Source organism: Oncorhynchus clarkii, chromosome 24 (assembly GCF_045791955.1).
Source record: "Oncorhynchus clarkii lewisi isolate Uvic-CL-2024 chromosome 24, UVic_Ocla_1.0, whole genome shotgun sequence".
Lineage (NCBI taxonomy): Eukaryota > Metazoa > Chordata > Actinopteri > Salmoniformes > Salmonidae > Oncorhynchus > Oncorhynchus clarkii.
The window spans coordinates 15,762,135-15,789,203 of record NC_092170.1 but is presented as its reverse complement, the minus strand read 5'-3'; the positions used below and the strand labels follow the sequence as shown (position 1 = coordinate 15,789,203).

Genomic DNA, 27,069 nt, shown 5'->3' with positions numbered 1-27,069 from the left:
GGATGTACTGATCCTGTGCAGGTGTTGTTACACGTGGTCTGCCACTGCGAGGACGATAAGGCGTCTCACAGTACGGACATTGCAATTTATTGGCCATATCTGCAGTCCTCATGCCTCCTTGCAGCATGCCTACGTTCACGCAGATGAGCAGGGACCCTGGGAATATTTCTTTTAGTGTTTTTCAGAGTCAGTAGAAAGGCCTCTTTAGTGTCCTAAGTTTTCATAACTGTGACCTTAATTACCTAGCGCCTGTAAGCTGTTAGTGTCTTAATGGCCGTTCCACATGTTCGTTAATTATTTATCGTTCATTGAACAAGCATGGGAAATATCTGGGAAGTTATTTGGATTGAGTTTATATGTTTGCATTGCAGGTTTAAATTTGAGACTCTGGGATTCTGGTTCCCCTGGTCTCTGGTGCTGCTGGTTGTTGCTGCTGCTCTGTTCACCTACATCTCTCTCCTGCTGGTGAGAACTAGTACTACTACTATAAATACTGCTATACTTATACTACTGATATTACTGTACTATTACTACTACTATACTACTACTGCTGCTCATTTAACCTACATCTCTCTGCTACTGGTGAGAACTAGTAATACTACTATACTTATATTACTACTATTACTATAATATTATTACTACTATACTATTGCTGTTGCTAGTGACAACTATAGTACTATCACTATACTACTACTGCTGCTCTCTTCAGTGCTACTACATTACTATACAACTGTACTACTCCTGCTCTCTTCAGTGCTACTACATTACTATACAACAGTACTACTGCTGCTCTCTTCAATACTACAACATTACTATACAGCTGTGCTACTCCTGCTCTCTTCAGTACTACAACATTACTATACAACTGTACTACTCCTGCTCTCTTCAGTACTACTACATTACTATAAACCTGTACTACCCCTTCTCTCTTCAGTACTACTACATTACTATAAACCTGTACTACCCCAGTGCTACTACATTACTATACAACAGTACTACTACATTACTATAAACCTGTACTACCTATACAACTGTACTACTCTGCTCTCTTCAGTACTACTACATTACTATAAACCTGTACTACCCCTTCTCTCTTCAGTACTACTACATTACTATAAACCTGTACTACCCCTTCTCTCTTCAGTACTACTACATTACTATACAACAGTACTACTGCTGCTCTGTTAATCTAAGTCTCTCTGTTATTGTCTTGCAGGTACTAGCAGTGTGTTTATTGTCTGAGGGACAGAGGTTGTACCTTCACTGGAGTCACAAGGTATCTCCTATCATCCATGTAGTACAGCACACATTCAACATCTGTGAAGCAGCACAGACTGATCAGGATGACCCATGTTGATTAGTCCTTTGTTATTTTTCTGTGTTAGATGGGGATCGTGGTGACCATGGCGTTCTCTGTCAGTGCCACGGCCGTTCTCTCTGAGGTGTGGAGTAAAGAGTGGAAGACCCTTCTCCTCTCCCTGCAGGTTGGCCAGTCTAGCTGTCACAGACCAATCACATCAAGTGACCCAAAGCAACAATGTGAAATGTGTATGTTCAGTTGTCTGCATTGTGATATGAACCTTTCTCTCCCTCCCTTTCTCTATCCCCCTCCTGATTGGCTAGGTCACAGCCCCCTTTCTTCAGGTAGGCGGGGTTTTATTGATGACTCTCCTGTCCTGGCCAATTGCGCTGCACTTTTTTCGTATGAACAAGAGAGGTAAGTGCTCCGATTGGCTGCTGTAAAATAAGTCCAGGTTCTGGTCGTGTTTCAAAGCCTGGACAGGTATCAGCTAATCACATCTACATGTACAGTATGTTATAGCAACCTAGTGGCCAACTGCACGGTCAATGATGTTGCATGCAACCATTGATTGATGTATGCAACGTCTGAGCAGAGGAAGGCAACCTCTATTGACTGAGACTGAGTAGGAACTTTTCAGAGTTATAAAAGCCTGCATAGACACTGGCGTTACGCACACTGTCCTTCACCCTCTCTCTGTCTCTTTGTCTTTCCACCTCTCGCTCTCTCTTGTTCTTCTGTCATCTCCATGGTCACTGTTCTGAGTCGTCGTGGTGACGTTAAGCTGTAGGTGCACTAGCTGACTCATGTCTGGCCTCTCTGTGGAGGATAATGACACACACATACACCTAGAGCCCTGTCAGGTGTACAGTAGTCTGATTAAAGGGGCAATCTGCAGTTCACACAATAACAAAGCACCTACCCGCCACCTATTTTGGTAAACATCTAAAGGATGGGGCTGGAGAAATGTAACCACTCTCATTACATTCATAGACCAAGCGTTTATAAATTCATGAGGCATTTATAAATTCTTCAAGCAATCAATGGGTAAAAAATATATGGATCTAGAAATCACAGATTTCCCATTTAAGCTCTGATTTCATCATTAAGACTTGTATAACTCTAAAATTAGAACACTGGACCTGCTAGACTTGTTCCAGTATGAGGTTGTTTTGAAATATATTCTCTCTCTCTCTCTCTGTCAAGTGCATCAAGTGTGTCTGTTGGGTGTGTACATGAGTGCATTGTTCAGTCTGTACCTGGTTCCTCTGGCCATGTATTCTCCCTGCATCAGAGAAGCTGGAACCCTGGGGCCAAAACCAACACTCCTCGGACACAGAGGAGCTCCCATGGTAGGACCAACCTATCATACATCTATCATCACAGCTTCATACTACTCAATGATTCAGTAGCACCCAGAGCAGCATGGTATGACCAATCACACTATCATACACTGTCAAGATCAATATTATCCCTAGATATCAGTACTACCACTTGCAGTAAACAGTAAGATGACACAGAGAAGCTCCCACGGTACAACCATGGCACAACCAGTCACATTATCAACATGATCCCTATCTATCAATAACTTCATTATCAATATTATATCTATCAATTACATCATTATCACTATTATAACTATCAATAACTTCAATATCAATATTATCACGATCTTTCAATAACATCATTATCAATATTATAAATATATATCAATAACATCACTATCTATAAATACTACGACATACAATATACAGGAAAAATCCAGTCAAATAACTTTTAACTCAGAGGCTCTGGCCTCATGTTACGTTAGAGAGTCAGTTAGAGAGAGTTCCTGATTAAAATAAAGTCTGACACTGGAAAATGTACTTGGCACTGTGTTGTTGATGTGTGTGTGTGTGTGTGTGTGTGTGTGTGTGTGTGTGTGTGTGTGTGTGTGTGTGTGTGTGTGTGTGTGTGTGTGTGTGTGTATGTGTGTATGTGTTTGTTCTCGTGCATGTCTGACCTCTAACAGCTTGCCCCAGAGAATACTCTAATGTCTTTTGAGAGGGCAGTGGAGGCTGGAGTGGACGGGTTTGAGACTGACGTCACTATAAGGTACACACCACTCTATCAGTCTGTCTGTCTTGTCTGTCTTGGATTGTTTGTCCGTTTGTCTGTCTATCTTGTCTTGACTGTCTTGTCTGTCTGTCCCCTTCTGATCCGTGTAATAGCCCTGTGTCCTGGCTAGCCTTGACCCATATCCTGCCCTGTCCTGTCCTGGCTCGCCTTGTAATAATCCTAGAGATCAGACATTAGCGTTAGCATCCTTCCACTCCTCCCAGTTAATGTGATTGCATCCTAGCTAATCCAGTTAGCGGTTAATACTCCTGTCCAGGCCTGCTAGCCTATGTGTCTTTTAGCATTAGCATGTAGCATGCAGCCCTGGGTTCAAATACTATTTCTAATAATATCAGATACTTTAGCTGGGTTTGAGAGAAAGAGAAGGGGCCAGGGTGTAATGGAGTTTGCCTGGTGTAATGGAACCAATAGAATAGTTGAAAAACTGCAAACCTGGCCCATCAGGCACTCCAGGCAGGCTAAAGCAAACGCTCAAAGTATTTGAAAGATTTCAAATAGTATTTGAGCCCAGGCCTGGTAGTAGGACTATAGCTAGCAGACCTAGTGTAGCTTCACCTGAGACCTGCCACATGTTTGTCTTGACCATGTGAACGCCAGGACAATAATCTTCCCCCTCTCTCCCCTCCCCTCCCTCTCTCCTAGTGCTGATGGCGTTCCGTTTGTGATGCATGACCTCACCCTGCAGAGGACCACTAACGTAGAGGAGGTGTTTCCTAACAGAACACATACACCTGCTGCCCTATTCACCTGGTCTGATGTACAGCAGCTCAACGCTGGGGCCTGGTTCCTCTCTGTAAGGACACACACACACACAGTAGCTGACTTTAGCACCATGGGTTAGTTAGTAACTGTATTAAAGACCTCTTTTAACCATCACACTCTCTCTCTCCACCCCCTTCCCAGTGGGATCCGTTTGGCACGGTGTTCTCTCTGTCACCAGAGCAGCGAGAGCTAGCTGCCAATCAGATGGTTCCCTCCCTGGATGAAGTTCTGGACGTAGCTAATCGGACGGGCAGGACAGTGCTGTTTGACCTGAGACAACCTCCTCCTGGACACCCTTACAGAGACAACTACCTCAACATCACCCTGGACCTCATACACACACACATCAACTCCAGCCAGGCACGTGTGTGGATGGGGGGGTCACCGTGGTAGTTCCTACCTTTGACTCAAAGGACCATGTTAGAAAGGCCTGCTGCCATTCAATGGTGTCTCCCTGCTCTTATAAGGTGCAGTCTTTTTTAATACTGTGTGTGTGTGTGTGTGTGTGCGCGTGCGTGCGTGCGTGTGTGTGTGTGTGTGTGTGTAGGTGCTGTGGCTGCCATCAGATCAGAGAGGGGAGATACAGCAGGTGGATCCAGAGCTGCAACAGACAGCCGGACAGACTGCCTCTATTCAGGAACTACAGGACAACCACATCACTACCCTCAACCTGCATTACAGCACCATGTCTCTGCAACACGTCAGGTACACACCCACACACACATGATGTACTAGAAAATGTCTCTCTGCTCACACACTATGTATGTATGTGGGTTTTGTGTGTGTTTCAGTAAGTACAGGTCGGTGAACATCAGTGTGAACCTGTATGTAGTGAACCAGCCGTGGCTCTACTCTCTGGCCTGGTGCAATGGAGCATCCTCTGTTACCACCAACAACATGCTGCTGAGAGATATACACACACCTCTGCTCCTTGTGGTGAGACACACACACACCGCTGCTCCTTGTGGTGAGACACACACACCGCTGCTCCTTGTGGTGAGACACACACACACCGCTGCTCCTTGTGGTGAGACACACACACCACAGGAAGTGGAGGACAGGCTCATAGTAATGGCTGGAACGGAATAAATAGAATGGTATCCAACTCATTAAGCACACACACTGCTGCTCCTTGTGGTGAGACACACACACACACACCGCTGCTCCTTGTGGTGAGACACACACACCACAGGAAGTGGAGGACAGGCTCATAGTAATGGCTGGAACGGAATAAATAGAATGGTATCCAACTCATTATTATGAGCCGTCCTCCCCTCAGCAGCCTCCTGTGACACACACACACATTTACTCCTTATGGTGATACACACATATCGCTATTCGTCACACACACACACACACACACACACACACACACACACACACACACACACACACACACACACACACACACACACACACACACACACACACACACACACACACACACACACACACACACACACACACACACACATCGCTTCTCCATATGGTGATAAACACAAACACACACTAATGTCTTCACGTGTTTCCCTACAGACTCCAGAGCAGTATAGTGTGATATGGGTTCTGACTGACCTGCTCTCTGCTGTTCTTATCGTCTGTGTCTTCATATTCCACTGGTGAGTTCACACGTTTCTGCATACATGTCAAAAGTGTGTGACTGAGGCGATTACAAAATATAATGGGTTAGTTAGATAAAGGTATGTCTGTAAGGTGAAAGTGTGTGTGTGTGTGTGTGTCCTCCCTGTCCTACAGGTGGCGTGAGCGAGGCCTACACTTCTGGTCAGGCAGTCGACAGACACACGAGACCGGGCCTTATAGCAAGTTCAGGACTGGTAAGGACAACAACAATGTCATACTGTACATCACTATGGCCCTCTCCCACTGGACTAATCTTCTACTTGTGTGGAACACACAGGCGCACCAACATTTTAATCTCTTGCATAAACTGTACAGTCTATGAGCTGGAATAGCTGGTAGTTTCTTACATTCAATTCAAATTCTAAACCTCAAGTTTATTGGACTCATAATATTAAAAAGCCTGTTTCATCAGAGGCAGTATGTTAGTGCATTTTTAACGCAGTGTACATCCGTGCACCTCGGGGATGATTTGAGCTTTTACTCGGAATACCGGTGAACCATACATTATTCTGTGTTCCGTCTGTGCCTCAGATCCTGTGGAGTCAGGGTGGGGTCGATGGAATCCCTTCCACTCAGAGTCTCCTACTAGAGCCCTCATCTCTCTCCCTCTGGACCTCAACCCATGAACTCAACTCATGAACCAATGAACCTCCCATGAACCATTCCCAAACCCCAAATCTTTGGACTTCAACCCACACATGAACCCTGCACCAACCCCTCACCTGAACTTCAACTACCACACCCCTGACCTCTAACCCTTAACCTTTGCCCAGCAGAGCTCAGCGACGTCTGGTCCATCTCCAGTGGGAATGTCCGAACGGAACTACGGACCCCCAGTACCCTCCACACCATCACAGAGGAGTAACACACATGCACACAGACACTCACTCAGTCACGCACACACAAAGTGTGACCGCACAAGAATGAGCATAGGGAAATGGAAAGGAAAACAAGAGAAGAGGATGAACTGAATGTGTAAAAAGAGGAAGAGGGCTGATGTAATGTGAAAGATAAGCCAGTATTTTGATAATCCTGATTAAGACTGTTGTTCCTTTGTCCTCACTTGACCAGCTCATTCACACCCCCTCTGGTGACCACTGGAACTGCAGAACTGAATTGCTGAAATATGAAATATACACTGAACAACAAATATAAACGCAACATGTAAAGTGTTAGTCCCATATTTCATGAGCTGAAATAAAAAATCCCTGAAATTTTCTATATGCACAAAAAGCTTATTTCATCCCTGTTAGTGAGCATTTCCTCACTTACCAAGATAATCCATCCACCTGACAGGTGTGGCATATCAAGAAGCTGATTTAACAGCTTCTTGAGGTGCACCTTGTGCTGTGGACAATAAAAGGCCACTTTAAAATGTGCAGTTTTGTCACACAACACAATGCCACATATGTCTCAAGTTTTGAGGGAGCGTGCAATTGGCATGCTGACTGCAGGAATGTCCACCAGAAAATTGAATGTACATTTTTCTATCATAAACGCACGTGGTCTGCGGCCTCACAACCGCAGACCACGTGAAACCACATCAGCCCAGGACCTCCACAACCACAGACCACGTGAAACCACGTCAGCCCAGGATTTCCACATCTGGCTTCTTCACCGGCGAGATCATCTGAGATGGGTTTGGAGTGAGGGGTGGTGAGGAGTATTTGTCTGTAATAACAAATTCTGATTGACTGGGCCTGGCTACCAAGTGGGTGGGCCTATGCCATCCAAGGCCCACCCATGGTTGCACCCCTGCACAGTCATATGAAATCCATAGATTAGGCCCTAAATCATTTATTTCACTTGAATGATTTCCTTAAATTAACTGTAACTCAGTAAAATCTTTGAAATTGTTGCATGTTGCGTTTATATTTTGGTTCAGTATGTTGTTTTTTTATTCTCATAACTGTTAAGACATCAGCTGCATTAGAGGAATGTATTAAATAGGGTCTTATATTTCCTGTGTGACTGAGTGGATGCAGGTGAACACTGACTGTACTGTGGTTTTAGTTTGATAAGGTTTTTTGATAAGGAGTTGCTATGTATATTTGAATGTATGACCAAGCAATAGCCTAGGGTTTTAGCATGGCAGTGAATACAGCATCTGCTTCTGCTAACACACATATCTATGTATCATGAGATCTACTCCTAAATCTGAATGGTTTATTTTGAGGTTGTAGAAGCTGTGTATGACTTTCAGGTGTTGTGTGGAAAGTTGCTGGTTTCAGGTGTTAGTCTGTGGGTTGGTTGGTTGGTAATGGCTCTGTGGACAGTGTTGAGCAGGAGACAGGAGATCTACGTGCCATAGGAGACACAATGTCCACAGGCCAGGTTGGTTGGTAATGGCTCTGTGGACAGTGTTGAGCAGGAGACAGGAGATCTACGTGCCATAGGAGACACTATGTCCACAAGCCACTGGCCAGCCATACAGAGGAGAGGAGAGCGATTTTATGGGCTACTACAAAACTTTTGTTATTATCTGAAGCCTTCTAGAACTCTCCAAGAGATTCTGGAACTATCCCAGGGCAGTCTAGAACTGTCCCAATACATTCTCACAAGCCATTCTATAACTCTCCAAGACAGAAAATACATGTTGACAATCTGTATGTTCACAGTAAACCAACTAACAACAGAGCAGTTGATATCCTGATGACCAGAGAGTAAAATAATGATCTTCTGCCATTGGTGGAATTGCACTCCGCCTTGCTTGCATTAGAGACCGCTAGGCTATACAAATACCATGCTATCAGGAATTGAAACCTATATTTGTTCCCAACAATGATTCAAAGGTATCAAACACTCCGAATGTAATTGTTGTTAAATAGCAAAAGGGTACATAGTATTTCTGGTTGTTTTCTGTATAACAGGACGACCGTTTTGTTTTAATGTATATGAGCCTTCTCTATGTTATGTTACTATTTTCTGACTGTAAATGGTATTACCTGATATTAAAAATCTTTAAAGGATTGAGTTGGTTGTATTCATTGATTAACTAATTTGATTCCATGTCCACAGTATAACGCTACTTCTGTTACTCCAGTTGAAAAAGAGACATCGGCCACAGTCTGCATCCAATCATCTTTATTGTTTTTATAAAAACAGACACCTCAGCCAAGATTCAATCTGAGTCTGAGGGTTCTAATCTACAATGCAGTTTTTTTGGTACTTTTTACCCCTTTTTCGTGATATCCAATTGGTAGTTACAGTCTTGTCCCATTGCTGCAACTGCCGTAGACTCGGGAGAGGCGAAGGTCGAGAGCCATGCATCCTCCGAAACACAGTGTTGACACACTGCTCACTTAACCTGGAAGCCAGCCGCACCAATGTGTCGGAGGAAACACTGTACGGCTGGCGACCGAAGTCAACGTGCATGTGCCTGGCCCGCCACAAGGAGGCGCTAGAGTGCGATGGGACAAGGACATCCCGGGTGGCCAAACCCTACCCTAACCCGGACGATGCTGGGGCAAATGGGTCTCCTAGTCGCGGCCGGTTGCGACAGAGCCTGGGTTCGAACCTGGGTCTGTAGTGACGCCTCTAGCACTGCGATGCAATACCTTAGACCGCTGGCTGTGCCACTCTGGAGGCAACAATGCAGCTTTTAAAGGCAACGTTACCTCAGCATGGAGATCGTATTCAAGGTAACTACTGCAGGTGTCAGCTGCATTGGAAATTCCCTTTAAATGTCTAGCACACTACATTATGGTTTCCGATTTAATCCTGGCCCTCATTCGGGGTGCAAGAGGAGAGGCGAGGCAAAGAAAACTAGACTAATGGCATCTCTGACAGTAGCTCCACCGTCATCATGTCTTTTGTCCAGACAGTAGAGCAACACAGCTGCTTTAGTAATGCTGTAGTAATATCACCCAGACAGACTGGGAATACTGTGCATCCTAAATGGCACCTTATTTCCTAAACAGTGCATTACTTATGCCCAGAGCCTTGTTTTTTTTTTTACTAGAGCCCTATATATGGAATAGAATGCCATTTGGGACACACTGTTGTGAACCATACGGTGAGCTAAATAGTTACAATTTACCCAGAACTCTGTGTTGTTAATGTAAACTAGTACCTGCAGAATATAGACGGATTCCTCATACAAACCATATGTTCACTACATGGACAGATATCTTACACAATGTAAATATAAAATAAGTACCATAAATCTTAAACAAAACTTAACCTGTTGTGACTAGGGGGCAGTATTTTCATTTTTGGCAAAATAACGTTCCCAAAGTAAATGGGATATTTTGTCAGGACAAGATGCTAGAATATGCATATAATTGACATCTTAGGATAGAAAACACTCTAAAGTTTCCCCCAAAAAATATTGTCTGTGAGTATAACAGAACTGATATTGCAGGCGAAAGCCTGAGAAAAATCCAATCTGGAAGTGACTCATGTTTTGAAAGCTCTGCGTTCCAATGCGTCCCTATTGAGCAGTGAATGGGCTATCAACCAGATTACTTTTTCTACGTATTCCCCAAGGTGTCTACAGCATTGTGACGTAGTTTTAAGCCTTTATGTTGAAGAATACCCGTAAGCGGATACATTGCGCAAGTGGTCACCTGATGGCTCTCAGAGTGATTCTTGCGTAATACAGAGGTAGCCATTTTTCCTCTCGCTCCTACTGAAAAACCAATTGTCCCGGTGGATATATTATCGAATAGATATTTGAAAAACACCTTGAGGATTGATTATAAACAACGTTTGCCATGTTTCTGTCAATATTATGGAGCTAATTTGGAATATTTTTCGATGTTTTCGTGACCGCAATTTCCGGTCGATTTCTCAGCCAAACGGAGCTATTTCGCCTACAAAAATAATATTTTTGGAAAAAAGGAACATTTGCTATCTAACTGGGAGTCTCGTGAGTGAAAACATCCGAAGCTCATCAAAGGTAAACGATTTAATTTGATTGCTTTTCTGATTTTCGTGACCAAGTTGCCTACTGCTAGCTGGACATAATGCTATGGTAGGCTATCGATAAACTTACACAAATGCTTGTCTTGCTTTGGCTGTAAAGCATATTTTCAAAATCTGAGATGACAGGGTGATTAACAAAAGGCTATATCAATATATTTCACTTGTGATTTCATGAATAGGAATATTTTCTAGTAATATGTATGTCCGTTGCGTTATGCTAATTAGTGTCAGATAATGACAACGATCCCGGACACGGGATGGGAGTTACAACAAGTTCAACAGACAGGTTAGTTAGTGATGGCGAAAAGGAGGTGTTGGTAGTGATGTCAAGCTCCTCTGTGCAGAACAGGAGAAACAGACAGTAACATCAGCATCCTGTCTGAACAACTAACACAGGGTGTGTCCCAAATTACACCCTATTCCCTTTATAGTGCATTACTTTTGACAAGAGCACTACGTAGGAAATAGGGTACCATTGGGATGCAGGGTATAGAACTCTTCATGCAGAACTCAGAATCATCCATGGATCAGTTGTTTTCCAGCTGAGTCAGGTCTGGACCTGATTCTACAAAGGATTGTAGGGAGCTTTGCATCCCTGGTTCTAGTGAGTATGACAAAGGCCATTGGTGAGTTAAACACTAGTCTCATAGAGCTACAGTACATAATAGATCTGCCAAATACCAACAGATAATGATCCTTTCTGGTCAACACTAAATGTTAAAACTCCACAGCAGGCAAGTCCACCTGAGGGTTACAGCACAGACAGACCTCTCAGCTAAAACCTAATTATACCATGCGCAAGTAGGAAACGCAATAACATAATTAGCTGTGCAAAATGGCGATCTTGCGTTGTTGTGTTGAGTTACAACTTCCGAGGCTGCTGGTTTGCATATTTTTTCAACTCAAGTACGCAGAACAGTAGGTGTGATCTTACTTGACGTGGTTGTCTGTGAGTTGCTTGAGTATCTGACAGAATAACTCATCTTTTAGAGGTTCGGCCTTCAGGGCTCCTTCAAAGATCTGGTCCGTCAGCCCGTTGACCGAACGCGTTAGCTTAGGCGGGTAGTCCCCCATATACTTCATCATAGGTTGCACGGTCAAGGAGTTTACATATCACACAAATATCACAGGTGGGATCTGAACCTTCGTCTCCTGGGAAACCAACATCTTAACCATTAGACCAAGAGGAAATTCCATCTCTGGCCGAGGTGGATTTTAAGTTGCAGGCACGTTTACCTAATCACAAGATCGTGAGTCTGAATCACACACACTACAGATGGTGTGTGTTAGCTAGTAGCCAGTAAAGGATATCTATGAAGGCCATGCAAGCATCCTGTGACAGGTCTTCATGGCTGAGGACCTTCTTCAGTAGGGGCTGTTTGATAGACTCTCTGGTGCAGCTCCACATTGAGGCCTTCCCTCTGTTCTTAGTAGTCATCACCCTGCTCAGAGTGTGTTTGGGAGGAGGTGTGGAGAGAGAGAGAGAAAGAGAGAGAGAGGGGGGAGAAAGTGTGTGTGTGTGTGTGTGTGTGTGTGTGTGTGTGTGTGTGCGTGCGTGCGTGCGTGCGTGCGTGCGTGCGTGCGTGTGTGCCTGTTTCCACGGGGCGGCAGGAAGTCTAGTGGTTAACGCGCTGGGCCAGTAACCGAAAGGTTGGTGGATCGAATCCCCGAGCTGCCAAGGTCAAAATATGTCGTTCTGCCCCTAAACAAGGCAGTTAACCCACTTTTCCTAGGCTGTCATTGCAAATAAGAATTTGTTCTGAACTGACTTGCCTAGTTAAATAAAGGTTGAAAAAATAAATAAATGCATAGGTGCTTGCGTGTCTACCTGAAGTGGTCATAGCTGAACTCTTCCAGTGTGTAAGGTTTAACCCTCTCCTCTCCAGTTTCCTGGAGAACCAGCTGAGACAACCGCTTAATGACAGGCGCTTCACCACCTGTCAGAAAACACATCATCAACACTGGACATTCTATCTGATCTACATACTCTCTGGGTCCCAAATGGCACCCTATCCCTATATAGTGTACCACTTTTTACCATGGAGTAGGGTGTAGGGAATAGGGTGCCATTTGGGACGTTAACAAAGTGCCCAGACGCTAAGGGAAATGTCATCATTTCTAGAATGCTCAAATCTCCAAAACCTCCTCCTCTCTCTTACCTCCTCAGTGATCTTGGACTTCTTCTTCAGGGTGAGGGACACTAGTTTGTGTCGGACACTGTTCTTCTTGTTGCTGTCTGAATGATGGGTCTTAAGGAGAGGGGTTACAGCAGGATACAGTTTATAAATCAGCTAGGAAACATCTTTGAGGAAGCACGACTGTACTGTACTACCCAGAGCAACTCTACAGGTGTATCAGACCATGAGGGTGCAACTCAGTTATCATCTAACCTAATGAGATTATAGCTAAGTGTTATTATCAAATACTTCCCCCCTCTTCTTCTTTTAATGATTTAGCAGATGCTCTTATTCAGAGCGACTTACTGTTGGTGCATTCATCTTAAGATAGCTAGGTGAGACAACCACATATCACATTCTTAGTAAGTACTTTTTCCTCACAGCACAGTAAAACATTTCCTCTGACCTCCCCCTGCTCCTCTCACCTCCCCCTCCCCCTCCCCCTCCCCCTGCAAGGCTTGTAGTTATCTCTCTCTCCCCTCCCTCCTCTCACCTCTCCTTCCCCCTACAGGGCTTGTACTTCTCTCTCTCTCCCCTCCCTCCTCCCACCTCTCCTTCCCCCTGCAGGGCTTGTAGTTCCCTCCCTCCCTCCCTCTCCTCCTGCAGGGCCTGTAGTTCACTCTCTTTCCCCTCCCCCCTCTCACCTCTCCCTCCCCCTGCAGGGCCTGTAGTTCTCGCCCTCCCTCCCTCCCTCCCTCCCTCTCCTCCTGCAGGGCCTGTAGTTCTCGCTCTCCCCTCCCTCCCTCCCTCCCTCCCTCCCTCTCCTCCTGCAGGGCCTGTAGTTCTCGCTCTCCCTCCCTCCCTCCCTCTCCTCCTGCAGGGCCTGTAGTTCTCTATTGCCCCTCCCCCCTCCTCTCACCTCCCCCTGCAGAGCCTGTAGTTCTCTCTCTCTCCCATCCCTCCCTCCTCTCACCTCTTCTTCCCCCTGCAAGGCCTGTAGTTCACTTTCTTTCCCCTCCCCCTCCTCTCATCTCTCCCTCCCCATGCAGAGCCTGTAGTTCTCTATTTCTCTCCCCCTCCTCTCACCTCTCCCTCCCCATGCAGAGCCTGTAGTTCTCTATTTCTCTCCCCCTCCTCTCACCTCTCCCTCCCCCCGCAGAGCCTGTAGTTCTCTATTTCTCTCCCCCCTCCTCTCACCTCTCCCTCCACCTTCAGAGCCTATAGTTCTCTATTTCTCTCCCCCCTCCTCTCACCTCTCCCCCCACCTTCAGAGCCTGTAGTTCTCTATTTCTCTCCCCCCTCCTCTCACCTCTCCCTCCACCTTCAGAGCCTGTAGTTCTCTCTTTCCCCTCCCCCTCCTCTCACCTCTCCCTCCCCATGCAGAGCCTGTAGTTCTCTCTTTCCCCTCCCCCCTCCTCTTCCCTCTCCCTCCACCTTCAGAGCCTGTAGTTCTCTATTTCTCTCCTCCCTCCTCTCACCTCTCCCTCCACCTTCAGAGCCTGTAGTTCTCTCTTTCCCCTCCCCCTCCTCTCACCTCTCCCTCCCCATGCAGAGCCTGTAGTTCTCTCTTTCCCCTCCCCCCTCCTCTTCCCTCTCCCTCCCCCCTCAGAGCCTGTAGTTCTCTCTTTCCCCTCCCCCCTCCTCTCCCCTCTCCCTCCCCCTGCAGAGCCTGTAGTTCTCTCTTTCCCCTCCCCCCTCCTCTTCCCTCTCCCTCCCCCCTCAGAGCCTGTAGTTCTCTCTTTCCCCTCCCCCCTCCTCTCTTTGTTTGAGCGGCCGTCGGCCATAGGTGTGTGTGGTGGTGCCCTGGAATTAGTTGGCAGCGAATTTGGCAAACGTATACTCTGACAGGTCATCCTCCTCATCCTCAGGGAGAGGAAGAACAGCGTCTAAATCCTCCTCCTAAAGCTCCTTCTGGGCACGCTCCAAGTCCTACAAACAGATGCATGTACGCGCAAACACACACATTTAAGCACACACACAGACACACAGTGAACGTTTTGAATGTAGCCCAGAGCAGATTGTGTTAACTGTAGCAGTGTTTGTCTGTCTGTCCACCAGGTGGCGACCTTCTCACCTAGAACCCAGCTGGTGGTGCTCCCTCCTGGCCAGGGAAGGAGTTTGTTGTTCCCAGAAAGCCGAACATCTTATCCACCATGTCAGAGTCGTTCACCGGCTCATGTTTGGCATTCTCCATCTGCTCCACCATCTCCTTCTTCTTCCGCACCTCCTCCCTCTCTCTCTTCTCCCTCTCCGTGTCCTCCTTCGCTAGCTGAGCCAGTCTCAGCTTCTACCTACAGAAGACTGTGTGTGTGTGTGTGTGTGTGTCTGTGTGTGTGTCTGTGTGTGTCTGTGTGTGTCTGTGTGTGTGTGTGTGTGTGTGTGTGTGTGTGTGTGTGTGTGTGTGTGTGTGTGTGTGTATGCCCCCTCAGATTTGTCCTAAAAACAGTTGTTATTTTTCTGTAATACTACTAGCCAGCTAGTCATTTTATGATGGAGTCATTTCAGGCCATCAAGTTAGAGTAGCTATCTTATCTAAGTATCTTAGCTGGCATGCCTGCTGGCAAGGTTGGTAGACTTTAGAAAAGCTAGCAATAACTAAATGTACTCAATATTTTACCCAGATTTTAGCAGAGATGCAGATAATTAATTCATTTAATTCAGAACCACCAGTCAGGGGGATACAGACAGCTCAAGAGGTATGCTTAGATATGCAGAAAAATAGACATATTTCTTTACATAGAATTAAGCATAATGATTATGGCTCTAGATTGCAGGGCCTGGCCCCCCTACGGACCATCCCTAGCCATCCTCATGTACTTTGTGCCCCCTCTGATTTTTGGGGTGCATGACGCCTGTATGTGTGTGTGGTCCAGACCTTTGCCTTCTTAGCGCTCATCTGGTTCCTCAGTTTCTCCTCCTCAGCCAGACGCAGCTTCTCTGCCTCCAACCTCCTCCGATACTGAGAGAGAGAGAGAGAGAGAGAGGGAGGAAACAGAGGGAGAGAGAGAGGGAGGAAACAGAGGGAGAGAGAGAGGGCGGAAACAGAGGGAGAGAGAGAATGAGAAAAAAGAGTGCAAGAGAAAGTGAGAGAAAAGGTTAGGATGAGAGAGTGAGAGAGAGAAAGGTTTAGGATGAGAGTGAGAGAGAGAAAAGGTTAGGATGAGAGAGTGAGTGAGTGAGAGAGAGAAAGGGTTAGGATGAGAGAGTGAGTGAGTGAGTGAGTGAGTGAGAGAGAGAAAGGGTTAGGATGAGAGAGTGAGTGAGTGAGAGAGAGAAAGGGTTAGGATGAGAGAGTGAGAGAAAGGGTTAGGATGAGAGAGTGAGAGAAAGGGTTAGGATGAGAGAGTGAGCGGGACTGAGGCTTTCTTTCAGTCTGCACTGCGTGTGTCTGTCTCTTTCTCACCTCTCCCTTCAGTCTCTTGTAGAGGCGTCATGCAATCATGCCCCATGTGTGAGCCTGGATGGTGATGACGGCCCATAGGCAGTGTCTGAAGGCCCTTCTGACCAGACAGCCTCTACACCTGGCCTGCAGACCAATCACTCTCTGTCTGGCCACGTGGTACATTATGTACAGCCGCCTGGAGTGATACAACGACTGCAGTCTGGTGAACCCTGCCCGCATCTAGGAGGGGAGGGGAGAAGAAGGAGGGGAGGAGGGGGAGGAGGAGAGGACATGGAGGAGAAATTGTAATTTGATTAATGATACAAGGAACAGTTCAAGTGATCAAGTTTTTAAAACTCACAGCTCCATAGTTCTTGCGACAGTGGTATCCTCGCCACGTCTTCTGGATCATCATGGCTGACTTCCTCATCTTCAGGAAGTTGGACCTGTTGAGACCAAGTGACACCATTGTTAACTCAAAGCTCGTTGCTATGACTAGTCTCAACTAGTTGCTTTGCCAACAGTCTAAACTGGTTGTTAGGACTACAGTCTCACCAGGTTGCTATACTAACAGCCTCACCGGGTTGCTATGACTACGGCCTCACCTGTCCTTGTAGCCTCGATTATTCCTCCTCTTTTCTTCTTTTACCTTCAGAGGAGTGTCAGGTTGGCCCATATTATCACCCGGCAAGTAGCCAACCAGAGACCAAGGTAGACGTAAATATGTGTGCATGCACATATGATACGCAGACACACAGATACAAACACACACACAGATACAAACACACACACAGATACAAACACACACACAGATACAAACACACACACACAGATACAAACACACACACAGATACAAACACACACAGATACAAACACACACACACAGATACAAACACACACACAGATACAAACACACACAGACACACAGACACACACACAGTTCAACTTATTCAACATAGTAGTGTCTGTACCCTGAGACAGAGAGTGGGGGGGTGGGGGGGGGGGGGGGGGTGGATGAGAGGGATGGGTTAGGGAGATATGATCTAACTAAGTACCCTGGGAACTGACAGAGTAGGTCTACACAAATATATTTGTTCTCTCTCTATTATACTGTATCTGTGTTTCCCTCTCTCTTCTTCCTTCTACGTTAGGGAACAACAGATGTAGCATCTTAATTTGACCCAGTTTGCTACAGCAGGAAAATAGTCCTGCAGCAACAGGAAATGTGAATTATTATGTGGATTATAAATATTTTTAATTTTTTTTATATTTCTTTATTATTTTTCTTCTTCACAATTTTGTGGTGTCCAATTGGTAGTTACAGTCTTGTCTCATCGCTGCAACTCCCGTATGGACTCGGGAGAGGAAAAGGTTGAGAGCTGCGTGTACTCCCGAAACACAACCCAACCAAGCCGCACTGCTTCTTGACACAATGCCCACTTAACCCGGAAGCCAGCCGCTCCAATGTGTCGGAGGGAACACTGGCGACTGTGTCAGCATACACTGCACCCGGCCCGCAACAGGAGTCGCTAGTGTGCGATGAACGACACCCCATGGGTCTCCCGGTTGCGGCCGGCTGCAACACCAGCAGCGCCACTCGGGTGGCCATGTGCATTATAATTAATGGCCATTCTTGTAGCTGTTGATACATTTTTCGTAAGGGAAAATCAGGTCTGAAATTTCTATGTGGAAATTATAAACTTCAGAAGCCTTTTTAAAACTCAAATACAACACAAATTTGATATTTCCTACATTGCAGTTATGTTCCCTGCAACAGGGTGATCAAATGAAGATCCTACATCTGTATGTGTACCGTATCTATCTATAATGCAGTTACATTGGGGAAATTGCTCTCCGTGTCTATGAGGTTTATGATGATCAAGGGTTTGATAGCGATCATGTTTCTTGTCCCTCTCTCGCCCACCCCCTATCCTCCTCTACCTCAAGGTTATACTATCATCAATACCTTGGGGAACTTGCTCTCCTCGTCTATGAGGCTGATGATGTTCATGGATTTGATAGCGATCATGTCCAGGGCATCCTGGTTGTCTGTGAACTCGATGTGTTGCCAGTTGATGTGTTCCAGGTTGTACTTCTCCTGCTCCAGCTTGAACACATGCCTCACAAAGAACTGCTGCAGGTTCTCATTGGCAAAGTTAATGCACAGCTGCTCAAAACTGTTGATAGGGAGAGACACATACACACACATTTCTGGTATTTTATTAGGATCCCCATTAGCTGTTGCAAAAGCAGCAGCTACTCTTCCTGGGTTCCACACTAAACATGAAACATGACATAATACAGAACATTAATAGACAAGAACAGTTCAAGGACAGAACGACATACATTTTTTAAAAAGGCACACGTAGCCTACATATCAATACATACACAAACTATCAAATAGGTCAAATAGAGGAGAGGCGTTGTACAGTGAGGTGTTGCTTCATCTGTTTTTTGGAACCAGGTTTGCTGTTTATTTGAGCAATATAAGATGGAACAGAGTTCCATGCAATAATGGCTCTATATAATACTGTACGGTTTCTTGAATTTGTTCTGGATTTGGGGACTGTGAAAAGACCCCTGGTGGCATGTCTGGTGGGGTAAGTGTGTGTGTCAGAGCTGTGTGTAAATTGACTATGCAAACAATTTGGGATTTTTCAACACATGAATGTTTCTTATATGAACACAGGGCAGGAAACCGACACAAGTAGTCCTATGGAGTGTCTGAGGGCTTTGGGCTCGTGGGACGGAGGCTTGTAGATCGCTACATTGATCTTCTCTACAATCCACACAAACAGACGACCGTAGATCCCCTACACACACAATGCACGCACACACACAATATACATATGCTAGAGAGTGTTTGAAAAAGTGTGTCACACACCAGAGAGCATGTTAATGTGTGTGTGTGTGTGTGTGGGTTACCTTGACGAATGCGTCTCGTACGTCCAGTGCCTGCTCTATACTGAGGGGAGTGGAGACTGTTTCTCCTCTAGTGTTCAGAGTCCTACTGGTCAGACAGTTCATCAGGTCTTTACAGTCCACCTACACACACACACACACGCATGCGTGAACGCAAATAAGCTGGCAGGCGGTCGCATGCACACGTACACACAAGTACACACACACACACACACACACACAGCAACATTAAGTCAGAAAACACACTTCTTTCACACCATCAACCAATGTCAACAACAGTCCAAGTGTGTGTGTTTCACCAGTTTGCCACTAGGAGGTGCTCACTGCCGTGTTATTCACTAAGCACTGTTAGCTCTCTCTCCCCTCCCTCCCTCCTCCTCCGCTCTCCCTCCCTCCCACCCTCCTCCTCCGCTCTCCCTCCCTCCCTCCGTCTTTCCCTCCACCTCCCACTCTCCCTCCCTCCACCTCCCTCTCTCCCTCCTTCTCCGCTCTCCCTCCCTCCTCCTCCTCCGCTCTCCCTCCCTCCTCCTCCTCCGCTCTATCTCCCTCCCTCCTCCTCCTCCTCCCTCCCTCCACCTCCCTCCCTGTCTTTCCCCTCACCTCCCTCTCCCTCGCTCCCTCCTCCTCCGCTCTCCCTCCCTCCTTCTCCTCCGCTCTCTCTCCCTCCCTCCTCCTCCTCCTCCCTCCACCTCCCTCCCTGTCTTTCCCCTCACCTCCCTCTCCCTCCCTCCCGCAGTGGTCTAGGACTCACCTGTAGTTCTCCAGCAGCTGTGACATAACTAGTTCAGTTTACTTCTGTACAACCACTCAGTGGACAGGGTAGGTGTGTGTATGGACGGTAGGTTTATGGGTACAGTGTGTGTGTGTGTGTGTGTGTGTGTTACCTCCAGCAGATCACCTCACAGGCATCCAGGTTGTCATAAGTACGAGCTAGGGGTCAGAGGTAGGTGACAGTGAAGTCAGTATGATGTCATTCAAATATGTATGTCTGTGTGTGTATGTGTGTACCTATTACCTTCATAACGCAGGTTCCCCATATGTAGTATAGAGGCCAATAGTTTGGAGATCATCCAATTCTCAGTGTGAACATCAACACCTTCATGGCTGATTGGATGTTTGAATACTCCTTCATATCATCACGACCATCACACACAGTACACTTCCCCTGGAGGAGAGGAGAACTTTAGTTTAATTATATTTTCTCACTACTGTTAAAATAGCGTTGTTAAAGTGTGAGCTAAGGTAGCTGTAGTCTGTGGCTTTCCCTAGTCCCAGTTTCTTCTTCTGGTCTGAAGGCATGCCCTCCAACATACAGTAGAATATATGGTAGTTCCTCTCATCATGAACCTGCAGAGAGAGGGGGGGAAGAGATGACACGATAGTGACCAAAGTAACACAGCTAGTAGACTGTATCACAGGATATAGGACAGTTGCTTACTTCAGCTAGCTAACACTTCCTGTTCCAAAACGTTTTGCTTTGTTTTGCTATGGTGTGCACTAATGAATCCAACCCTGTCTGCAGACCCTATAACCCCGCCCCCTGAATCCATACCTGTCTGCAGACTCTATAACCCCGCCCCCTAAATCCAACCCTGTCTGCAGACTCGTGACTTCTCCAGCAGGTACTGTTCTATCTTGGCCCCCTCTATGGCTCCTCTCTTGTTGAAGTGGATGTCGATGTATTTCCCGAAGCGGCTAGAGTTATCATTACGGATCGTCTTAGCGTTACCAAACGCTGCGGACAGACAACACAAAGCCCTCAACACTCAGGACTAGAACTACTACAGGGTTTATTATTGTGATCGTGTGTGTGTGTGTGTGTCCTACCCTTGTCACGAACCGGCTCAAAGCTCGTAACAAAAGGGAGACAACATGGAGATAAGGAGTAACAAAACATATATTTATTAAATAAAGTAAACTATGTACAATACACAATGGTGTGTTGAATCAGTAGTGTAAGTGAGTGTTTTGCATGCATGAATGTGATAATGCAGGGTGTTGAAAGGTGCCAAAGCAAACAACCAAAAGCCCCCAAGATACACAACAAAATCTGTAAAGGTGTCTGCATGGAGAGAGTCTCCTCCATGAATGGGGAAGTGGTGTATTTATCCTGGGAGACACCGGGCCCAGGTGTTTTCCATGTAGCTGACGACCCTCCCAACTCCGCCCACCGGCATCCTAATAAGGAAACAAGAACAACGAGAATATGTCAGACAGAGTGGGAGGGTTGTCACACCCTCCAGTATAGGATTAGCCTCCAGGACCTGTTGTTCTATCCAGGAGTGTTGTCCACTGATGGCTGCTAGGACCTGGAGGATCAGCTTGGTGCTCTCGGTCTTCCCTGCTCCAAAACACACACATCAAATTAGATCCGACTTGGTGCTCTCACACGCTTCTAAGAACACACACACACCCAGACACACACACACCCCTCTCCCTCTCACACACCAGATGATGCAGCACTGGTCTCTGTTGTTCCTCTGCATGTTGAAGTAACAGTTATCTGCGATGGCAAAGATGTGTGGAGGCATCTCTCCTATCTTCTTATTGGTGTACAGGCGGATCTGGTCTGCTGTGTAGATGGGCAGCACCTGGTAGGGGTTTACTGCCACCAGGATAGAGCCTGTATACGTCTGGAGGGGACGGGGGTAGAGGGAAAAGGGCAAGGTAGGACACCAAATTAAAATTCCTAGAAATGAAAAGTGAAGAGGGGTCATGCTGTGCAGTGCAGTGCCGCAGTAGAGATGAGATGCACGTTAGTACATCAACTCTGCACTCTGTGATCAGTTTAAATGGACAGACACACGGGCACATTACAGCAGGACAGTAGTACTTTATAGTTGGCCGTTCTCATTCACCTGCCACATGAAAATGAGGGGCGGATGAAGTCTGTGTGTGTTGGGAGCAGAGGTGACGTGGGGTTCATCTCTCAGAGGGTGCAGTCAGTGACAACTGAGTATCAGTAACGGTCACTGGAGCCCGGACAGCCATGAGTAAAACTAGTAGCTCATACGTACACTAACACATGCACTCATACACCCACACATCCAGACAGACACACACACTGGGGGGGAGTTTCTCAGGCAGCCATGCATCATGCCCCTGTACTTACTCTCCCACCACAGTTAGTCTACAGAAAGGAAGGAGGAGAGAAAATGAGAAAGAGAGAGATGAGGAGGGACAAGGAGTGAGGGAGGAAGAAGGGAGAGAAACAGAGGAAATCAAGGCAAAAGCTCAGGTTGAGAGAGAGAGAGAGAGAGAGAGAGAGAGAGAGAGAGAGAGAGATATATATATAATCCTTTCCCTTCGTTCTCTGAACGACGCCGGTCATTGATCACCTGAGTGTGGGCTTCTGAGAAACAGTCTGTCTGTAGTTTGATTTTGAACACAGGTAAAACTGTTTTGAGGCGAATGTTTCATTTTGCAAGAGGAGTCAGAGGCTTTGTAAATAGTGCTTGCACAGAGAGAAAATGCATTGCTTCACATATAAAAGACACAGTGTATACTGTATACACACACTAACAGGGTGCATATTTCTCAGGCTGTTCTGAAAGACACATTGATCAGTGTTCCTCACACCACACACACAGTCACACTCTCTCTCACGCTACACAGCATGGTTGATAGTGGACACCAGACAGGTAGACACGCAGTGTTTCAGCTATATATTACAGTATACATTCAACTGAAACCAGTCAACAGGTTTAAGAGAAAGAAACAGATAAGTATAGAACTAGTAAAATCATCCCTTAAATAGTGAGAATGTTATGGATAACTGTGATATGATTTTAAACATGATCTACATGGCACTGTAGTCACTGGAGGTAATACAATATGATACAGTAATATGGGTTATACACAGTGTCTGTGAGAAAGAAAGGAATGAAGGAGTTGAGTGTAGAGTCCAATGTAAGAATGGCAGTATTGGTGTGAAACTGTATCTTAAATCACTCTTCTCCTCCAGTGAATCTAGTCTGTCTGTCCGTCTACTAGTATTGGCAGTAGCGATTTTAACATGTCAATCTTGGTGGGGCAAACAACAAAAATGTTCAGATGCCAGCGAAGCCACTACACAACATTACATGTATTTTATTTAACTAGGCAAGTCAGTTAAGAACAAATTATTATTTACAGTGACAGCCTACCCCGGCCCGGACGACTCTGGACCAATTGTGCGCTGCCCTATGGGACTCACCAATCCCGGCCGGATGTGATACAGCCTGGAATCGAACCAGGGTATGTACTGACGCCTTGAGCACTGAGATGCAGTGCCTTAAACCGCTGCGCCACCCGGGAGCCTCTATAACAGCGACAAATGGTGCCCACAAATTTTAGAGTCTACATAAAGAGTGGAGCTCTTTAAATGTGGTTCCTACTGATTCCTTGTGGATTTGTGTAACTGGATAAGAACAGCATTCTCCTTCAATAATAAGGAATGTCAACATGAGTTTTGAACCATACACAAACATTATTATATTTATGTTCAGTAAATGTATGGTGCTTGTTCTTATATAATTAACACTTAGCTCTAAGTATAAGCAAGTGCAAGCAAATGAGCTGTGATGAGGATGGCCAATTCGTTCAGCTATTTCAAAAAGGACAGCGACAGAAATTCAGACAGATGTTGAGGCCTTAACTTTACTCTTCTTTAAGTCACCAGAGAGAGAGAGAGAGAGAGAGAGAGAGAGAGAGAGAGAGAGAGAGAGAGAGAGAGAGAGAGAGAGAGAGAGAGAGAGAGAGAGAGAGAGAGAGAGAGAGAGAGAGAGAGAGAGAGAGAGAGAGAGTGAGAGAGAGACAGAGAGAGAGAGAGAGAGAGAGAGAGAGAGAGAGAGAGAGAAAGAGAGAGAGAGAGAGAGAGAGAGAGCGAGAGCGAGAGCGAGAGAGAGAGAGACTCAGCGGTTAGCCTACCATTTGAAGTATTTCATTAGGTCTATGTGGTCTAAAAAGGAAGGACAATACAATCACGAGGATCCACTTTTATAGACAATATACAGACGCACTGACAAGACAACCCTCCCACTATGAACTGGAATGGGTCTATTACTCAACTTTTTGTGGAACAAAAATATTAGAATGGAAGAGACTGTCACTGGAATACATGGTTATGATGAGGGGATACTAAAATATAATGATGTTGGGTCTGAAACTTACCACCCTCCTTGTGGAGAAAAGTTTTGACCCCCACATTTCTTTGCCTAAATAAATACAAATAAGTAAATAGGCAGCTCCAGCGTCATGATTGGTTCAGTGTTCTGTCACTCATGGAGACACTACGTCACAGCCAAGTCTAAGGGGAGAGCTAGAACATTCTAGCCTCTTGGGTGCTGCCATAGAGTTACATTAGTGCCCATCCAAGAAGGCTCAAGGTCATTGGTCACAGATAAAATGTTGTCAAATCGTGTTATATACAGTAGCTTAGATTGGACTGATCATGTCAACATCATACTTTTAAAATCTTAGCTAGAAAGCTAGACAAGCAGTCATCATCATGAATCAAGTCGACAATCTACTGGCAAATCCTTTTTAATCCTTGTCATATGAAAATAAATAATGAAGAGAAATTATAGATAAAACGTATCGGTGCTCATCGGCCATTGGACATAAACTTTACACAAGAAGTTGGAAATCGCTAATTCAACAATGAGTGGTTTGGAAGGAATCAGTGACAGTGGCTAACGTTAACTGCAAGCATTGCAAAGCAATCACTAGCCTGCTGTTCAGTGGAGTGGCTGTGTGGTCCCAAATCTGGAATTAAGGGGCTCTTTCCAAGTTTAAAATTATAAACATAAAAAATTGGCCATGTTGTCAATGAAGCAATTATTATTTTTTTATTTTTAATTTCACCTTTATTTAACCAGGTAGGCAAGTTGAGAACAAGTTCTCATTTACAATTGCGACCTGGCCAAGATAAAGCAAAGCAGTTCGACAGATACAACGACACAGAGTTACACATGGAGTAAAACAAACATACAGTCAATAATACAGTATAAACAAGTCTATATACGATGTGAGCAAATGAGGTGAGATAAGGGAGGTAAAGGCAAAAAAAGGCCATGGTGGCAAAGTAAATACAATATAGCAAGTAAAACACTGGAATGGTAGATTTGCAGTGGAAGAATGTGCAAAGTAGAAATAAAAATAATGGGGTGCAAAGGAGCAAAATAAATAAATAAATAAAATAAATACAGTAGGGAAAGAGGTAGTTGTTTGGGCGAAATTATAGGTGGGCTATGTACAGGTGCAGTAATCTGTGAGCTGCTCTGACAGTTGGTGCTTAAAGCTAGTGAGGGATATAAGTGTTTCCAGTTTCAGAGATGTTTGTAGTTCGTTCCAGTCATTGGCAGCAGAGAACTGGAAGGAGAGGCGGCCAAAGAAATAATTGGTTTTGGGGGTGACTAGAGAGATATACCTGCTGGAGCGTGTGCTACAGGTGGGAGATGCTATGGTGACCTATGCTAAGCATGACTTGTGCCGCGCTCAAAACAACTGTTAACTCGGAGCTGCGAAAACTTGACTTCAGTGAGTTCAAGACAACTGGGAAGTCGGGGATAAATGAGCTCCGGCTGGGGAAATACATTTTGAACGGTCATCAAACTCGGAATTGTAAATCTGGCCTCTTTCTAGAGCTACGACCTGAAGATCAATGACGTCACATTTCTCTAAAACAGGCTATAGGCTAGATGTGCACAACCAAGTCCGAACATCAGGCTAAATTAACAGGGGCACATAAGCAGACAATGAAAGCTGTTAAAATATTCAAAGATGAGATTTCTCTAGAACAGGCTACATGTACACCAAGTCAGAACAGTAGGCTACGTTCCCTAGGGGGAAAGGGACCACATTATTAGGGTGAGACACATGGGCTACTAACTGTTTACTACACAACACACACTTGGTATTACTTTCTTAGCTACAGTATACATATCTCCCTGGCATATTACATCACTTATGCAGCAGCATACTAGACATATTTATGGACTCACCATTGTTGTGCTGTGCTCACTTGAACAGGAAGTTGGCATGGCGGTCCTTGTCATCAAAGTCTGGCATTGTCTGGATGAAGTGATGCTGGATTGACAGCATGGCCAATGCTTTTAACATTTTCTGGCCCATGGAGTTGCATGTGATGGTTTTATCCTTTAAGGGTGGAAAAGTTTCTCTCTGACTCTGCGGTTGTCATTGGAGTGGTGATGATGATTTTGAGAAGAGAGACAAGGCCTCCTGCAGGTTGTTCTCGTAGAGTGATTTCAATAAAGAAAGTGCTGTCTTTCCAGTGTGCAGCTCAGGATGCCGGTAGACAGTGAACAGTTCCCTTTTCAACTTCTCCTGGTTACGGTTAGGCCATAGCTTGGTAGCACACTGGAGTTCTACAGTCGGAAAACAATCCTTCAGTAGTGTTCGGACACCACGTACATTACCACTCATCACAGCTGCCCTGTCGTAGGTTTGTGCAACCAGTTTCTCCTTGACATTCAGTGGTGCTAGGACTTGATGGAGAGGCCAACACCAGTTTTGTCCTTCACCTCTGTAAAAACCTCTCACACACTCTGTTGTCTGGTAACATGTAGCACAGCACTATTACCATCTGTGACTTACAGGAGTTGTCAGTGGTCTCATCTACCTGTACATATGCAAAAGCAGTCTCCTTAGTTATAGCTTCTCTGTACACTTCATACATACAATCCAAATGTTTGTTTAAAAATGGGTTGGTCGTCATAATGCCTTTGTAGCCTGTATTCTCCTTCACACATGGTCTCAAAAATACACCTGAAAACGCCTGGGTTCAAGGAGTCGGCCGACTCGTCATGGCCTCGCAGTGCTGTCCCACAATTGCCACAATTGAATACATGCTATAATTCTGTCAAGCACGTACCTATTCTCCTCCGTTTATTGGTTGTGAA

At 45.5% G+C, this 27,069-nt stretch overlaps 1 protein-coding gene and 1 pseudogene across 3 annotated transcripts; one reads left to right on the top strand and one right to left on the bottom strand.

The window, feature by feature from the left end:
- The first annotated feature begins 415 nt into the window (after positions 1–415).
- Positions 416–8,790, top strand: LOC139382985 (glycerophosphodiester phosphodiesterase domain-containing protein 5-like). Of its 3 annotated transcripts, none has more exons than XM_071127269.1 (13): positions 416–465; positions 1,217–1,276; positions 1,386–1,484; positions 1,624–1,717; positions 2,507–2,652; positions 3,312–3,394; positions 4,061–4,211; positions 4,322–4,540; positions 4,728–4,885; positions 4,972–5,116; positions 5,717–5,799; positions 5,936–6,015; positions 6,598–8,790. In XM_071127269.1, exons 3-13 carry the CDS (start codon positions 1,386–1,388, stop codon positions 6,684–6,686), a joined length of 1,347 nt encoding a protein of 448 aa, XP_070983370.1. In that variant the 5' UTR covers positions 416–465; positions 1,217–1,276; the 3' UTR covers positions 6,687–8,790. The 3 variants fall into 3 exon arrangements, with proteins under 3 accessions (XP_070983370.1, XP_070983369.1, XP_070983371.1); XM_071127268.1 differs by having other exon boundaries at positions 6,353–8,790; XM_071127270.1 differs by lacking the exons at positions 416–465; positions 1,217–1,276; positions 1,386–1,484; positions 1,624–1,717 and having other exon boundaries at positions 1,790–2,652; positions 6,353–8,790.
- A 5,793-nt stretch (positions 8,791–14,583) lies between these two features.
- On the bottom strand, positions 14,584–26,269 carry LOC139382590 (unconventional myosin-VIIa-like; annotated as a pseudogene).
- Between the last annotated feature and the right edge of the window lie 800 nt (positions 26,270–27,069).

What these genes read in the sequence shown, in the direction of transcription:
- LOC139382985 (XM_071127268.1), top strand. Translation starts at nt 1,386, where the DNA reads ATGGGGATCGTGGTGACCATGGCGTTCTCTGTCAGTGCCACGGCCGTT. An exon ending in GAGACTGACGTCACTATAAG is followed by an intron (nt 3,395 to 4,060) that starts GTACACACCACT and finishes CCTCTCTCCTAG; the next exon opens with TGCTGATGGCGTTCCGTTTG. An exon ending in TGTGTCTTCATATTCCACTG is followed by an intron (nt 5,800 to 5,935) that starts GTGAGTTCACAC and finishes CCTGTCCTACAG; the next exon opens with GTGGCGTGAGCGAGGCCTAC.